Source organism: Morone saxatilis, unplaced genomic scaffold, assembly GCF_004916995.1.
Source record: "Morone saxatilis isolate NCDOM2014 unplaced genomic scaffold, NCSU_SB_2.0 Contig3, whole genome shotgun sequence".
NCBI lineage: Eukaryota > Metazoa > Chordata > Actinopteri > Moronidae > Morone > Morone saxatilis.
Genome location: NW_023339873.1, coordinates 8,459,873 through 8,478,051, shown reverse-complemented (window position 1 = coordinate 8,478,051; position 18,179 = coordinate 8,459,873). Strand labels below are relative to the sequence as shown.

The window sequence follows — 18,179 nt, the reverse complement described above, 5'->3', positions numbered from 1 at the left end:
TGAAATAGCCTTTTTTTATGTAACTCACATTCATCAGAAAATACATATAATGTCCAATATGTAAGGAATCTCTTTTAAAACTAATTAAAATATCCTTGTCAAGTCTCCTGATGAGTTCTGGCGAGTTTCCACCAACCTCAGTGGGATGTTGTTAGCATAAAACATCTCTGCAACGCTCAGCAGCTCAGCAGCGTTCTCCTGAGTTGGGTCCAGAATCATCACCTGCAACACACACACACACACACACACACACACACACACAAAACACGTTAGTATTTTTAATGAGGATTCAGATCCATTTGGATTCACACAGGGTTGATTAAGCAGGTAAAGACGAACCAGATTGTGGAAGTTCTTGCGGATCTGCCTGATGACTCCAGGGAAGGTCGGCCTGAGCAGCTCCTGCACGTTGTAAGGCCACGAGCTGTACCTGTGGTCCGTCTCCAAGTTGTTAATCCACTAAAAATGAAAAGGGAATTGCAGAGGAAAGGTTTGAGAGGAGCAGCCAACAGCAGATCAGTGCCAGTAAGAAAATTGCATTTTACAGCAGGTAGCTGAAAACTACCTGCTGTAAAATGTTCTAACAGTTATTTTAATTGTCTAATAAACCCACACAGAGCTTTTAACTGGGTGAAAGAGTCTCAATTTAATACTGATGCCTCTATATGACCTCCCTAAACAAACAAACCCAACAGCGAGAAGATTGGATTCGGTTCTACTACTGCTTTTGTCCACAAGGGCCGCCAGAATCAACAGAATCAGTTGTTGCTTTCATTTCTCTTCGATCTTTTTCAGTCAATTGTAATGTCAGAAATAGTAAATATCTTTAAAAAAAAATCTTCAAAATACTTGTTTTCTACAAAGAATAGCCTAAAACCCAACGGCCTTTAAATTATAGACTGAAATCAGACACAAACTGGTACTTTTGCCAACAATTAACCAATTATTCAAAGTTGAAAAAGTAACAAAGCTTGATGATTTTATGAGTTTTGAGTTTAATACATTTTTTTGTGAAGCACTTTGCAATGAGGGTTTTAAAAGTGCACTATAAATTATAGATTATTATCATTATTTATTTGAGTGCAGAACTTAACTTCAGTACAATTTTGAGGCTATTAGAGTATTTACATTTTATAAATACAATCAAGAAATAAATTAGATTTTTAGAAATAATACAACTTTTATACTTATAACTGTATATTTTGATGCTAATATTTTTGCTGTCATTTAAGCTGCTAGCTGTTGTAAACATTAAGTAAATAGGTGCCTCCAAATTTGTTTCACGTATCACCCTGATTTTATAATAATAAATAAATAAAAATCTTTCGAGGAACAACCTATTTTAAAGGACAATTGTTACATTTTCATAACTAAAAATGTTTGATTACTGAATTCCAGCACCTCCAGGTTTTCCAGGACATGTTTGAACAAGAAGTGACAAGCGTCAGTGTTTAATTAAGGGTGATTTCTTACGCTGATGGCAGGGTTGCGGATGTCAACAGCGTAGTCGGAGTCGGAGGGCTGGACGTTGAGCTTCAGGATGTCATGGATGTAGGGCGTCTCGATGTGCAGGGAGCGCAGACCTTCCATCACCCTCGCCTCACTGCGCAGCACCTCAAACACACTGCAGGGAACAAGGGACAGAAGGACACGTGTGAATTTTTGTTTATATAATATAAGCAAGTAGCAACATAATTGCTGACATCTGATTATGAGAGACATACACGTATACCTAGGGCTCATTATCTAATTAAAATACCATTTAAATAAACATCTACAACTATAGATGTTTCAATACTTGTGATTCAATGCGCAATTAAAAAAAAAAGAGAAAGAAATATACAGCATATTATTATTATTATTTAACAATACAAACATTCCTGAGATGTTACGTTCACAAGAATGGGACGGCGGACGGATGCACAGACAACTGCGTCCATGGCTATCGTCAGCACGGAGGCATAAAGTTATTAATATAAAGATTTGCTGTTTTTATTAGTCATATATGACAGGAAATGTTATATTTTCAGGTTCTGAATTGTTGGTCGAAAAGAACAAGCAAGTTTGATAAAGAAAAACAAATATTTGTTGCAGCCCAACATTTCAGTCATTTAATCAACCAAAAATGGTAAATATTCAACAGCTACGGCTCCTCAGATGTCACAATTGGCTGCTCCATCATTGTACCTCATTTTACGACATCACCTTAAAAAATTGTTTTATGTTTAATTTCACAAGCTGCAAAAGCTTGATGAAATGCAAGTGAGTATAAGTTGGAAATAGAAGACAAGAGAGATTACCTGAATGATAATATACCGTATATTAATATGTGACGATGATGTGTGTACCTGAAGATGTCTTGTGTGTCCAGATCTATATGCAGCCCGTTGATGAACAGGGCTGAATCTCCCGGCTGCAGGCCCAGAGTTCCTTTGAAGAACTACGGAGAAGAGAAACGTCAACATGAATAAACATCCTGTCCACATCAAGCACCTAAAACTCCCCATTCAACTCCAGCGGAGCCCTTCACCATGCTGTGTAGCGTGTAACGTCAAAGCCAGCCATTGCGTAGTCAATTATATTGTAAAACTAGAGGCAACAGTCGACACAAAGCCGTAACAAGGCACATCGTCAGCTCCAAATAAGCACTGACAGCTCTGTTTAAAATCAGTCTGTTTAGAGCAATCAAACCCCACACTAAACAAATCTAATTATTAGAGAAAGGGTGTGTGCACCGCTGTGAGAAGCCGTGTGAGTGTTTGTGTATCCGCACAGGCAAAAAAGGAAAGCTCAAAGTCGTTCTGGCGCAGTCAAATCTCATTACAGAAAGACAAAGACGTCAGATTAATCATACTCCAGACACTGCAATTACAACAAGACATGATTAACACAAATATTGTTCATCCCACTTAAACAGTGTGTGTGAGTGAGAAAGAGAAAGAGAGAGAGAGAGAGAAAGAGAGAGAGAGAGAGAGAGTCTACGTGCAAGTGCATGTGTCCAAACTACTTCAATCAATAATCATTTCTCGCTGCAGGACTCAGTGCGCCTGCCGAATGAATCACCGATTCAGTAATTAGGACGTTTGCTGCTCAACCCCACCACCCACCCAAACTCCTGTCTGCACACCAAGATAATGTGAGCACAGCTTGAGGAAAGGGGGGTGAGGAGGCGGGAGGGAGGGCAGAGGAATGAAAATGTATTTGACAAGAAAAAGGGATGATTACCTATTCCATTAGCAGAGCAAAGCCAAACACATTGTCAGAAACTGAATGCTTTTCAAGTCCGATGTTGTTAACAATTTATCACATAATAAAAGGTGAGAGGAGCAAAACAAAAATAGGAAGGGCAGCTCTCATTCTGAGATATTTCCCTAAAGGCCACTAAGAGGCTGAGGGGTTGTGGTTGTGTGCAATAATGCTTTTCTTTATTTCTCTCCTTTATTGGACTAGATTGGTAAATAGCTAAACCTATATTATCCCTGACCACTGGACAACACAGTCAGCAGGAAGAGAAAGTACCAGCACGCTGCACTAAGACAAGACAAGACGGGGGAATGAAAGTGGATGTCAAGTCAGTAGCCAGGTTTTAGCAGATTTTACCCAACTTTACAGAAAGTTGGCAAAAGAAAATTTTATTTCTAGTCATCCCTCCACAATCTAATAAAAAGGTAAAGAAAAAAATATACAAAAAAATACACTACTACATTTGCAAATCTGAACACTAAACCTCCCTGGAAATTCAATTCTAAATAGGAACAATAAAGATATACGACAATAATCTATTCAAGATGAATAAAAAAAAAATAAGTGTCAACATCTTTTTGCATATACCAACAACCACTAGTGATTAGGCTGTAGGTGATAAGATTGACAATATTTTATTGTTTGTGTCATCAACAAATTCCATGAAAAAGGCAAAAACTGCCAATTTATTGATCAACAAGTATTATCTGGGCAGCCAAAGCCTGATGTATCTTATTCCTCTATATCACAGAGCTCCACTGTTGAAAACACATTAATGAGCCACACTGGTGCAGCGGATAATATGTTCCTTCATTACCATGAACACACACAGTTTAGTTCATTTTGAGTCCATCTCAAACACAGTCCTTCTGCTGTAAATACTCACTACTAGAACACCAAATGTGTAAATCCACAGCTGAAAATAGCCCCCAACAAATGCACTATTTATTCTTGTTTGAGCAATGAAGCCGTTTTAGGAAAGTACTTATTATAAAACTAAACAATATATTTGTGAACCATCACTACAGATTTAAGTCTTCAGTAAGGGCTTGGTCTGGGAGCCACAGACAGAGTAGGAAAGTACCGAGAGACAGACAATAGACCAACAAAATTGTGAGTTTTTATATTTTCATGGGATTTATTGGCAATAAGAAAAAATATGGAATAAAGCCAGGCTCATCCAATAATGACAATCTGTTGGGTTTTTTTATTGTTTGTTCATTAAAAATAATAGGAGAGCTAAAGATTGATAGATGAAAAACTTGAAAGATGAATAGACGAACAAACGCGTACCTTTTGGTTCTCGCCAATCTCCTTGCGGATCTCAGAGTTGACCACTGTTTTAGTGATGGACCTGTGAGAGGAAAAGGGCAGGCTTGAATTGTAAAACTGCTTGACTCGTCGATACCTGTGTAAACCAAAACTGTAGCTACTGTTATTGTGTTTTTCTTCTTTACCTGGCTTTGGTGGGGAAGTTCTGACTGAGGTCTTTCATGACATTGAGGGCATCAACAGCGGGAGCAGCAAGAATGCGAGCTGCTGTCTGGAAACTCAGATCTATAAAAGAAAAAGGTGGGTGGATGGGTAGGCAGGAAAGGAGGGTAAAAAAAAAAAAGGGAAAAAGATGATTGGACAAAAGCAGAGAGGAGATGAGGAAACTCACAAGAGGGTACACAGACAGAGAAACACAAAGTTTCAACAAAATAAAAGTATGTATGAGCAATTGTCAGAGTCTGTACTCTTTGTGAATAAACTCACGAAGAGGGAACGCTTGAAGGCTCAAGTTTCTGCAGCAGAAAGTTGAAAAAAAAATAAAGAACAAGAGGTTTTTGAACAGCTGAAATGATTATATTTATTTAACAAAACTAAGTCTAGCAAGTCAAGCAGCTCTGTGAGGCTGTACGTGTGGGGTTAACATCAGCATGCTAAAATACTGACAATGCTAACATGATAATGCTAAGCAGGTGTACTGTTGGGTCCGCTTCAATTCTTTTCATCAGCTTTCGCGAGTACTCGAGTGCATACCGACCGCAGCTCCCCGAGTGCCTGTTAAGACCTCAAACTTGTTGAGGCTTTTCAAGGCTCACTGGGACACACTTGATTAATGATGAAGAGGCCCTCAACTGGGTTAAGTTGAGCATGTGTTAGCACGCTACTTAGCACTGAGCACAAAGTATAACTGAGGAAGGAGAATCTCTGAGCCAAATTTCTAGGGATGTAACGATACGCTCAACTCTCGATTCAATACAATTCACCATACTGGGTTCACAACACGATTTTTCTCAGGTTAAAAGACAAATTATGACTGAAAAAGAATCTAAAATAAATAACTAAAATATATTTTCTCAGTTTTATGAACTGTGCAAAACAATTCATAATTCCTTTTCTTTGTAAAACTGAAACTGATGTCTTTGCGCCTTGATACAACTACTGACGCGAGTAAAACAGGACATCCATCAATCAATCTTCATACATTTGAATCGCGATTTAACTATCTTTACATTCCTACAACTGTCACAGCAATCTATCCAATAAGATGTTTGAGACATATAACTCAAAACACAAATGTCAACCTCATGCAGGCTTTAGATATTAGAATACATCCTCTGGGCACAATTAATGTCTGTACAAAACTTGTTGTTGAGGAAACTAAATTCTGGACTAAAGTGGTGGATTGTACAGACCCACTGGCTGCCATACCTGGAGCCATGTTGCTAGCAATCAGTTAAGCTAATTAACGTATTAATTACCAATTTAATTCCATGTTAACATGCTTGTCTTCACATCTGAGGCATTAATTAAAACTACCTCAAAGCATCCAAAGGATTTAAGGCAGGATTAAGGAAGAATAAACAGACGTGTATACATGAAGACATTTGTTAGAATATACTGCATACAGAGCTTTTGCTTGCGAGTAGAGGATGAGTGTAGTGAGGATTGCTTCAGTGCAGTGAGCATCTCTGTAATGGTGTTGTAGCCTGTGTGATTATTAGCCCCTGGAGGTCTCCTTCTCTTTGTAAACAGGCTGTGCTAATGAGCCCCAGCGGGGTAGAAGATAAAGACAGACGCCCACATGACATTCTGACAGTCGAGCTCAACCGACTCTCTCATCCCCTCACACGCTTTATACATCACAATCAAAGCAGCCTCATGCTTTCATCCAGTCCACACCTAATGACAGAAGAAGACCCTTAATGTATGCAACAACAAAAAACAACAAACACATATAAACCAAAAACAAAATGAGAAAGAAATGTTTGAGGAAGATCGACTTAAAAGAGGACATCATTCAAAAGCACAACACAATTACGTCTGTGAAAGTGTCCAAATGCGTAATCCAACAGATGATGTAACCCTAAATCAATAATGCTTTTATGTTGCAGCAGACAATGCTCTCATAGCTTCACGATATTATGGCTCAAATGTATCAAGAGGATACTGATCGACCGTGGCCATTGATTACAGAACATGACAGATAAATTTGGCGCTGCGAGTTTGATTCACTGATGGAATGATTTCACTGTTAAAGCAACAGAGGCCGATATTCATTTTGTTTATTTATTTACGATTGATGCATAAGTAAAGTAAATCAAAGTAATGAAACAATGGCATCGACAGCTCATCTACAACAGGGATGCAAATTCTCTCACTAGAATTAGTTACCTTTCAATACTCTCAGTGCTCAGTACTAGAAAATGTTTTAATACCATTTTCACACAAAGGAAAATCAAAGCTAAACACAGACAGTTAAGTCTCATTCATACATTTAAATTGGCAGAAAACGACATGTAAATTGTGTCTTTAAATCCCACTGAGTTAATAACTTATCATACAGTTTTAATATTCAATGTCTTGTGCATTATTTTAGGAATAGAATACATTTTGTCACATGTACAGTCATACACAGTACAATGTATAGTGACATTTATTTGTCCTCTGCATTTAACCCATCCTAATTACAAAGAGGAGTGCGAAGCCACTGTACTGCGCCTGGGTACCAACTCCAGATCTGAGCCAGTATCTTGATCAAGGGCACTGACACAATTCGGCTGTATCTGCTCCACCAAACAGTACTATATTTTTGGGGGCTTTTTTATTGTATTTTAATCGATAGTGACAGCTGAAGATAGACAGGAAAGGGGGGGGGGGTATGACACACAGCAAAGGGTCACAGTGAGACTGGTTGTGAAAGATCTTGTAGTGTGAAAACCACAACAACTTCAAGACTCTCTATTACAAGACTGAAAGTTGCGTAGTGTGAACAGTACAGAGACACACTAAAGGACTAATATACATGTTTCGATGTTGGGGGAAACTGGAGCACCCGGAGAAAAAAAATACTCCATTACAAGTAAGTCCTGCAATTTAACTCATATAATACAGAATTATAATCAGCAAAATCTCCTTAAAATGTGTTTAACTGCTGAAAAATTATTATATTATTGGACTTACTAACAGACGTCTTATAATGAGTGAGGTTTAGAGAGTTTATGCAAGAAGAATTTGTAAAAAACATTCCGCCAGATTTCTATGAGAGGACAGATGGACCTTTTTGGGTCAGGAAACAATTGATTAAACTTTTATGGGGATGAAGATCTGGGACTTCTGCCATTAGATAATTATCTTTTGTCAACTGTAGCTATGAAACTAATGGACACAGATCTCAGTCCTGAGGGTGTATTTACAGGATCATAAAATCGATTCCCCCACAATTTAAGTGACAGGAATAATGCCTGCAGGTGTTAACAGTAAGCTGAGGAAGTTTTTGGTTCATGCTCAGAACGCCTCACGTATATTTTCATTAGTCTGTCATTCCGGTGTCAACAGATAAGTACAATAATTTATAATTGATGTAATACCACAGACTGATTGTATCTACATATCCAGTGATGTAGGAAGTGAAAGAATATGATTTGAAGAAGAGACCCACCTTGCATTTGCCAGACTTTAAGAGGTGCCATTTCATTGGTGCTTTCTACTAAATGTTTCCTCAACTCCTTTAACTGTTCTTTCAGCTCGGGGTAGAGGGTCCTGGTGAGAGAACGACAAACAGACGGAGAAAGAGAGTAAGTGCGCCTGCTATAATGAGTTGTCGGATTTGTTTATTTTCGGGTTAGTTTATCCGAGTTGAAGGGTTATGAGCAATGCTTTGAGGAAAGAAACTGTGGAGGGAAAGAAAAAGGCTCGGCTGGTGCAAGTGTGGTGCAGTTCCTGGAGCCAATCCGAGCTTTGAACTTTTATCATGGGCTAACACAAAGTCACTCACTTCAGTTTGCCAAAAAGGAATCCCTGGACCTCGTCCACTGGATCATTCTCTCCGATCATTGAAGCATTCACCTCCGCCCCTGAAACCACAATCACGTAACTTGTTATTCACATCAGGACTCTGGGATTACACCATCGTGGGCATGTGCGTGAGTATCGATAGTGTGTGTTCTTGTGAGTGTGTGCACCTTGCACTTGTGTGTCGTCCTTCGCCTTGTACTCCTGACTTTTGATGGCCAGCTCCACACCATACCCAGACAGATAGACTTTCTTTCCACTTGGTTTCTGAAGGGAAAGAAGGAAGCATTGTAAAAGAGATGTCAGATTCCTTGACAACAATCAAGCTGTCTAACTCCAACAATGCTTCCAACATATATACAACTTTTTAAAAGAAAAAAAAAGGGTTTGCCCAAGCGGCTTCCGTTTTTAAGGCTCCATTAACTTTCTTTGTATTCTTCTTCATCTCTGTTGTCAAAAATAAACCTCACTTGCATTTCATTTCGCATATGTACTTTCTGACTGCTTTGACAGCTTTCAAGTACAGACAACCAGCTGTTGCTTTCTAAGCGCTGAAGGCACTAACTGTGCCCTGATTGGCCCCAAAGCTTTTGAAGTAAAAAGGAAAAGCGTTAAGTGTTACAACCTCTCTGGTGCCCAGGACCTCGTGCCTAACCGACAGATGGTGAGAATAATTTAGCATAATTACAATGAAAAAACGTGTACCAGCTGTATTTGTATGTGAGGGAAGAAGCAATCAAACCTCAACTTGACACGATGAATTGAAGAAGCACTTTTAATCCCAGGTGAAAATGAGGAGCGCAATTAAACTACAGTTTTTTAAGATAAGAATAACTGAAAACACAAGTGCTTGTGAAACCTGCGTCATGTTGATACAGATATAAAAAGTATATTCACTTGTGAGGGCTGTGCAGTACTACAACACACCATGAGAGCAGTTGTGGATGGAGAGGAGAGCATCCATTCACTTTCCCTGACTTAACCTTAAAGAACAAGGACAGCACTTAGAAACAGCTCAAAGTCACTTAGAAACTTATTTTCTAGTTCTTCTGAGTTTCTAAGTAATGTAACAAATACATAAAACATAATCTGGACCAGCCAGACCACATTGCTCACATTGCAATGGGATAGTCTGGTGAAAATAGGGTCCGTAGAGCGTGACCACATTCTCAGGAAATAAATCGACTCAGCAAATTGAAAGGTCACCTAACTCCGTCGTAGTAGTGGTAGCAGCTACCAAGTGAGTTAGAACAGTGGTTCACAACCTAGGTTGCAGGGACCACCTGGAATCCCCTTAAGGACCTCAAAAATATTTAAATTTGACTATTATTTCGTTGACTAATTAGCCTAATGAGAGAATGTATAGGAATGACTATTGTGTTCATAGGTTTTAGACTCTTCACTGTTACCAATCTGCAGTATAGATTTATGGAATAACTAAATCCCTCAGACTACATCCTATCAAATACAGGTCTGCAGTCTGATGTGTATCAATGTGAGGGTCCTTGACAACAAAAAGGTTGGGAACCACTTATTTAGAAATGAATGACATCTGTTTGTGGCATTGCTTCCCTTGACCAGGAACATGTCTATTCACAATTCCACCATTCCCATCCATCATCAAGATAACGAGAATGCTTATTAATGCCAGGTGTAAATACAAACACCCGCAATCCTGATACAGACCACATGTTAATACCAAATGTAAATGGGGCCTTAATTTGTGAGCATGGTGGGCGGAAGGTGGGCCATGTTTTTAAATTTCTCCAAAAAATGGTTTAATGTACATATAATTCACCACTTAAACTTAATGTTGTGTGTGAGAAACACCTACAGCCACGTAATGGCGGAGCACATAAGTCGCCAGGCCTTCATGGACTTTAGATGTTATGACTTGGTGAAGCCTCTGGAAATCTGGTTTCCCAAACTCGGCATACAGAATGACAACAGGAGCATCTGGATTGGATCCTGAGTATTTGTGGTCACCTTTGAAAAGGTATGGCTTCGGCCTGAAAGAGAGACAGTGAAGTCACTTATAAGATCAGTCACCCTCATGTGTGAATTGTAAGCGTCTTTAGTTACCTCCCAGGTGCTGTTTTCAGCAGCGCTGATAAACCGTCTGCATCGCACGTCTTTTCTCCATGGACGCTGAAAAATGCTGAGCAGCCAGTTGGAGGAGGCTCATTGGACGCTATCTAAAAAAGGGAAGCAGGATATCTCACACCCGTTCAAAGGAATATGACACTCCTATGCATGTACAAATATTTAATCATCCTCCTGGTACCTGTTGGAAGGAGTGTACTGTTGAAGAGTAGGCTCTCAGGGAGAGGGCGAACTTCAGCATGTTCACCTGGACGGAGCTGAGCAAGGCACTGGCTCTCTTCACAATCAGGTCATAGTAGGCCTGATCTGTGTCTGCATGAGGAGAATAAGCACAAATAGGAGAGTCTACATTGTGTTCTTTGACATGTTTTCATGTTTTCTTTAACTCTGTCGCAGAAAGTGATGGTGTGACTGTTTTAACTCAGGCAGAGACACAAATGAACAGAGAAAAATACAGTTTGCAGCTCTATTCTATCACGTTATTGCTTGCATAAGTGTTTGGCCAAAACACTGACACTGCAATTGCTGCCAAGATGCTTGCATACACATCATAAATTCAGCTGCTAGCAGCACAGAGACTGTGAGACACAGAGAAAGTGAAAGCAGGCCTGGGGTGGCTGAAGCAACTTTACATTACCATCATGTTCTCCTTCTATGTTCTCATTGGCCTCCACAAAGTCCCAGAACTTCTCCTGGCTCTCCTCGGCCAGAAACTCACTGAGGAAGAAGAGGATGAAGATGGCAGTTTCATAAGCTGTGTCTGTACCATATATATGACACATTTTGTGCATACTGTCAATTATTAAAAGATACATTTAGACTAATAATTACTTTCTTGAGAAAGGTTTTTATTTTGCTTGCCAAAGTCAGAGCTCAGGGTCAGCTACAGCACACAGTGCAGCATCTGAAGCCTTTAAGTATTCAGCATGGAGCTCAAGGACACATCAGTGAGACAGAGGTTTAAACTCACTTAGAGGACAGTCTCAGTAATGACCCTACAAGCCCCCAGGACATTGATTTATCTATTATCTGCTTCCGAAATTTAATGTCAGAGGTAATGCAGCCAAATGGCTGCTACTGTTGAGCAGTGCAATGTCGTACCTGGCCTCCAGCAGCAGAGGAGTATCTGCCCATTTGGTTGTGAGAGTGGTGGTGACAGCCTTGGAGTCTGCACCCGCAGACACTGAAGAGAGCAGCGACAGCAGCAGGATCCACAGAAGCCACATCCTCAAGTCTACACCTGAGAGAAGAGTGGAGGGAGACATTAGGTGGGAAGTGGTGGAAAATGAGTTGAAGACTCGTACAATGACGGGATAATCAGATCAAGAGAGGAGATAGTTGGGAGCTCAGCTATGTTTATACTGTGTGTGGCACCAAAAAGCATCTTAGGAACTACGCACGTAAATTAGCATTCTTGCTAACTCCGCCATGTTTACATCTTTCATCTTTCCCAGTAAAACTTTTAAAAAATCTCAGGTGGAATGTGGACAATACAGGTGTGACTGCACCTGAAGAAGCACAGTGAGGAAACACAGGAGTCCAGTCAATCGGTCCACAGAGTGAAAGTGACCATGTGAATTCCACCTTCAGAGATCAACTATTCAACTTTGACGTGTGTGAATCACCAGGCTGAGCAATAACTGGATATTATTCATCAGCTTTTAACACAATCATATCATGTTATCATTCTACAAATTCAGGCAAATGGTAATTAAAAATGAATAACTGAAGACTTTCTTCCTATGTTTGTTTGGATTTTGGACATTTCACTGCTTTAAATATCAGTGGGATTATTTAATATGTACATTTGCATACCTTTCCCATATTGTGATAGATTTTTATGTTGATATTTAATAATATTCTTAATAATATTAACATTGTGATACTGATTTCAACAATATTACCAAACACACTACGATACTATAGCTTTGACTCTGCCAAACAACTTGAACATGGTTTTAAAAGCAAATCAGTAAGCATCACAGGTGATCCCTAGAGACGCCTCTGACAGGCTTTATGATGCAAGGTACAAAGTACAATTCATCTCAGCTTGATCTAGACAAGGCTGAACCACCAGCTGGGTAAAGCCAGCAACTGCACTGAGGCACCATGAAAGGTAAACCTGTCACTGAGTTTTTAAACTGCAAATATGCGAGGAAATGTACACCGCCAGAGTAGAATATCAACAAATATAGAGATTATTGTGAAGCACTGTGTCTGAATCAAGCTTTTCAGACCCTCCATTTTAGTTAAGTTTTAGTTTTTTTGTTGGCTATTATATAATCTCTACTCTCTGTAGTCTACTGTGTACACTGCACTTAATTAAAGCTTTGAAGGAGACAAGGTGCAGACACAAAAATGGATGGTCAAATGCCCCTAACAGGTAAATCCAGCCATCTGGGTCTACAAAATCTGGTTTCAAGATCTAACAGGGGGATAATGAAGAGGAAGGGGGCCTTAGTCGCGACATAAACTTACTGATAGTTTCCTAATAGTATCCTGAAAAACAAAATCCTAATGTCTTGGCCGCTTTTTGCACCGGTTTCCAGCTAGTAAACAAAAAGCTCCGCGATCTCTGTCCAATAGGAGAGTTCAGCGTGGCTCGTCCGTCCAATGAGCGCACAGTTTGACACCCGTCCTGCTTTCAATGACAACATCAGATAATGTTCATACAGGCAGCAAGCTGGCTTCACTGCAAACAACATTAACACCGTGTTGTGGTCTACGTGGTCTCAGAGAGAGGAGAGTCGGTGAACTCTCGGTGAACTACCTGAAAATTAACGTCAAAAAAAAAAAAAAAAAAGACGCAGGAGCTAGCTTAACTCTAACAGCAAACGAAAAACAACCCCGGGTTTGATTGTTTTGGTTTAATCACAGTCAGGTTTTGTCGCAGCGTCTATAAAGCAACGATAACCAGTCTCGGATACAGTCGTTTATGGTTTAAATGTGAGAAATGAATGATAAAGTCTCACCGAAGCCGGCTCCGGAGCTTCCTGCATTCATGTTCCGCTGCGAGTGGGAGGGTCCTGTCAGGCGGATTAGGCTACCACACTTTTTGCCTGTTCAAAATGACTGAAAATCCTCCGAGCATTAAACTCACAACACTGAACCAACGTGACTTGAACACAAAATAGCCAATTTCACTGAGAGATAATTAAAAACTGAAGTGTGGGGAAAGTGAATCTAATCTGGCAATTAACTTCACTCCCTAACTGTTGCCTCTCTCAAACTAAAAAACTTCATTAAACATAATAATTTATTTTACTCGATTAAAAAAATCGCTTTTATTATTATTTTTTTTAGGATAATAATGATATTAGCACCGAGCTTTTGGAGAAAAGGAGCAAGTTTCCTGCCAACATTTTAGCTTCTAATTCACTGATCTTAAAATAACACAGTTATATTTATTTTTAAAAGTGGTTGACCAAAATGCAAATCATAAGACTACATTCCTGCTCAAAAATGAGACCTTTACTGCTTTTACAAATATGAATGTGAGTGGCTGGAAAGGCCATTATTCATGCCACTAACAGACCTCATTACTGGATAGTTATACATGTAATATAAAAGGTTTCCAGTGGTCAGTGGTTATCTGTATCATTTGAATGAAAATCCCCCCAGCATAAACATAATACACATTGTGCTGTTCCAGTGATTTTGGACAGTAAAATCAATATTTACTAACACGCACAAATGTCTCCAGCTACAAATCAGAGCAGGTGTCAATTTTATGCCGTTGTTCCATTGACACTTCATTAGTGGCAGGCTCCATGGGTTCCCGGAAATTTGTGTGAGTTATTACATCCAAACAAGTTTATGTGGAAGGAGCGCTTACAGCTGTGAACCATAAAATGTTTGTCAGGATTACAGGGTTACTAAATTCATGCCTATGATATTGACATAACAACAAGATATTTGTTAAAAACGTATATATTATGTTATAATTTCATATAGAAGGAAGAATAGTTTGTGTATGCAGGCATGTATATGTATAAATACATTTATATGCTTGTATCTGTGTAGGTAGGTGTGTGTTTCTATGCAGGTATGAATATATAATAAATGCACATATAAATACATTACATTTTTTGTACTTAATTATTAAACACAACCAATACAATATGAATCATAAACACTCACATTAAAACTGAGCTGTATAACATCATAGATATAATTATATGAGTATAATTTTAGGGGGATTTGTCATTTAAAGAGAGGACGAGATTGTGGGTATCTGTATAGCTGTGCTATGTACAGATTAATTTAAAAAACAGTTAATGGAAATGAGGTTTGCTGTATGCATGGTGTGATAGCCATGGGAAATAAATCCTGTATTTAGAATGAGCCAAAGCTGTCCCTTTGGTTAACAGTATTTATTATGTGGTAATGAAAAAGTAGAGAAACGGAAATCACTCATTTTGAAAAAGGCACCTGGGATTCCTGGGGACCGTTTTGTAAACCTTTACTTTGAGTTTGTGTGATGTGGGCTGCAGCATTTGGATGGACAGTCCCTTTGGGGCGGTTTGGTAAAAGGTGCCAGGCTCCCCTGTCCACCTGTTGTGTGGTCTTGATAAAAAAGAAGATGAAAGGCACAGAGACACTGTCCCAAGGTGTGGAGACATGGGTCTTTGCCTTTTCATTTACTCGCTCTGCAGCCTAAATTAAATTGGACAGCTGATCCTCCAGAGGGAGCAGTTCCAGGGTTTGATTTAACATTATATAAAAAGCAGCGACATTAATTATCCTGCTGGATTTGACCTTCACTTTGAAGTGCACGCACACCTCGCACGTGTAGACGCACGCACACACACACACACACACACACACACACACATATTATATAGACACGCAATGTAACACAAAAATCTGTTGAATCTCTATGTGGACAGGCCAAAATGTCCTTTCCAGACAGTCCTCGCAAGTATAGCTAAACGTAACCTCACACACACTCACACATGCTGCCCACAGGGCCTGTTCATCTGTCAAGAAGGTGACATCTTCAGATGAATAATGGGAGATGGTTGTCATCTTCTCCGGGGTCACATACGAAATGGCGAACCCGGGCTGTGGGCTCCCTCTCCTCACACTATCACACGTCAGCCATTTTAGAGGTTGAAAGCCTCAACGGGGGACCAAAACGACCTCAATTAAACCTCCATTAATATTAATACATTTTGTCGTTTCACGTGAGTTGCTGCTAATTAAATGTGTCCCTGACTGTATAATGGGGGTCAGCCAGGGTCTCCTACATGAAGCTAATTCACCACATTACAGCCACCAAACACTGGGGCTGGTCTGGGCTCTAATCTTAAATACAGATAGAAAAGAGGGCAGGTCCGGTTACCTTTATGTTTATAAACCATTAAACACACAAATAAACACATTTATTCAGCAAAAGAAAAACTTTTTAATTAGGATCAGTCATTTTTTTTGTGCAGAGTAACACTCACGATTTCCATTTTTATACTTGTGTGTGCATGTGTCACTTTATGTGTATAAAGGGAACATATTGCTCCTCTAACTACCTTATATTTCATGTTTGGCCCTGACCCAGGGTTTGTATCCGGCTCCATTTCTCCAACATCAACATTTATGACTTTTATGTAGAGGTTAATAAGTTTGCAGTGGATCAGCTCTTTATGAGCTCCTTGGCCACAGCTCCATGCACGCACACACACAAACATAATAAACACACAGTTTAGACCGTAATGGGATTGTGGGATTCCTCAGATTGGACTCCCACTGGTGTCAGTCTGTAAGAGCTCCAGAGCCGACTGCTGCCTGGGAGGTTGGATTCTTCTGTTCAGTCCTTTAATATTATGAAAGGTGATTTGCTGTTGACCTGGGAGATTATCCAAACCTGGAGCGGAAGGTCAGATAACGGGCCCAGATGTCCAATTGAATCATATTTATGTTTTTGCTGAAGGACAAAATGTGCACTCCCACACTGGGTTACACTCTCTCATTGGCCTGCGCATTTACTTTTTTGACAAAACAGGGTATTGAAACTGCAAATTGTTTGTGTGTAGAGATTTATCCACATTGTATATTTGATGATAAAGGTCTGAGCCGTGCAGCTGCTGGAAATGAGTCAACCAGAGACAGAAGACCAAACTCTACAGTGACCGGTGCCGGCGCCAACAGGGCAATCCTCCAGCACTACAATAGCCTGGCTCTGATGCATGTAACGGAGGCACTCAATGTGAACTTATCTGCAGAATTCCACACTGAAAATAAGCAATAATAATGCCAGAGCTTCTTTGTTTGCAGGAAAGAAGCATGGGACCGACAACGAGGAGCTGCAGCCAGCCTGACCTCCTAATGATGGACTGCAGCCAGAGCCCATACAATCACTCAGAGCCGGATTCCCACTGCAGGAGCAAGCGAGCTCTTTCTCTCAAACACTCACATGCACATGTTCAACCAAACAAAAGCTGTCCAGCCCTCTGCAGTAGCTGAGCCATTATTGTTTGTTTAGTCCAGCTGCACTTGAAATGACAGCGACCCAGAGCTATGGGAAGGATTAAAGACTACGTTCAGTCCAATACACCGTGTACCAGCTGCCAGATAGACTGGACAGCCTTCCCTTTCTCTCCTGCTCCCCCTCATTTCCCTCTCTTTCTCTGTTCATATGTCAGGCACAAAAACATCCTCTCTTCCCTCCTGTCTTACATAAAGACTCTCTGATTCCTCATCCCTTACACTCTTGTTCTCGTTGGTGCTGTCTGCCCGCTCTGATCTCCCTCCAGCCAATTGCCTCTGCCTGTCGCTGTCCAGGCAAATTATTTTTCTGCCCTGCCTCGAGGGGTCAAAGTTGAAGCTCCCCAGACTGTTGATGAGACAGGGCAAAAGCCTCCACTCTGCCCCTTCTCCTTTGCGAGCTCAGCCAAGGACAGGGAATGATATTTATACCGGACCCGCTGTCTCCATACTTTGCTTGCCAAACGCCTACCTGCCACAGCAGAGGGGGAAGCATATTTGTGTGCTTGTATGTGTGTTAGGCCCTGAGTGTCTGCAGATTGAATTAGGCTGTAGATCACTGTTGACAGGACTGAGGCTGTCATTAGGGGGGGGGGGGACAGGCTGCTTTATGGGGTCACGGTCCTGTGGTTAGTGTAGGCGAGTGGTAGAAATGTCCTCTAGTTATAGATTGGCCGGTGGATGGAAGTGAGAAAACCTGGAGGGCAGAGCTCCCATACAAGTTGTAAAAAAAAAAATAAAAAATAAAAAAAATAAAAAATGAAAAATCACAAACAGTGTTTCTCAGATGAATATGTTACCATCTTAAAAGAGATTTTTTTTTTTATGCCTGTGTGCTTGATAGAGTGACAGAGTGGGAAACATCAGAAATGATACACAGTGACAACCACAACACAGTCAGGTCTGTAAAAATGAAATATTTTAATTGGTGGCTTGATGATTCATTTTTGCAATCATAAGAAACAAACCCAGAATGATGCATACAGAAGGAGCCAGAGACAGACTGCACACTGATCAAAAAAAAAAACAAGTCTCTATCACTCTTTTTAACACATCTTTAAAAAAAAAAA

The 18,179-nt window shown here is 40.1% G+C and overlaps 1 protein-coding gene across 2 annotated transcripts in view; it reads right to left on the bottom strand.

Moving 5' to 3' along the window:
• The window catches only part of uggt1 (UDP-glucose glycoprotein glucosyltransferase 1), a 30,493-nt gene extending 16,812 nt beyond the window's left edge, over positions 1-13,681 (bottom strand). For both annotated transcript variants that reach the window (XM_035674395.1, XM_035674396.1), the window contains exons 1-15: positions 13,602-13,681; positions 11,731-11,869; positions 11,267-11,346; positions 10,811-10,941; positions 10,609-10,721; positions 10,361-10,535; positions 8,697-8,793; positions 8,510-8,588; positions 8,174-8,274; positions 4,701-4,800; positions 4,537-4,597; positions 2,349-2,440; positions 1,474-1,624; positions 340-459; positions 137-222 (exon numbers count right to left, since the gene is read on the bottom strand). In XM_035674395.1, the coding sequence (XP_035530288.1) occupies positions 137-222; positions 340-459; positions 1,474-1,624; positions 2,349-2,440; positions 4,537-4,597; positions 4,701-4,800; positions 8,174-8,274; positions 8,510-8,588; positions 8,697-8,793; positions 10,361-10,535; positions 10,609-10,721; positions 10,811-10,941; positions 11,267-11,346; positions 11,731-11,869; positions 13,602-13,632 (1,556 nt within the window). In that variant the 5' untranslated portion in view covers positions 13,633-13,681. The remainder of the gene's footprint in view (positions 1-136; positions 223-339; positions 460-1,473; positions 1,625-2,348; positions 2,441-4,536; positions 4,598-4,700; positions 4,801-8,173; positions 8,275-8,509; positions 8,589-8,696; positions 8,794-10,360; positions 10,536-10,608; positions 10,722-10,810; positions 10,942-11,266; positions 11,347-11,730; positions 11,870-13,601) is intronic.
• Between the last annotated feature and the right edge of the window lie 4,498 nt (positions 13,682-18,179).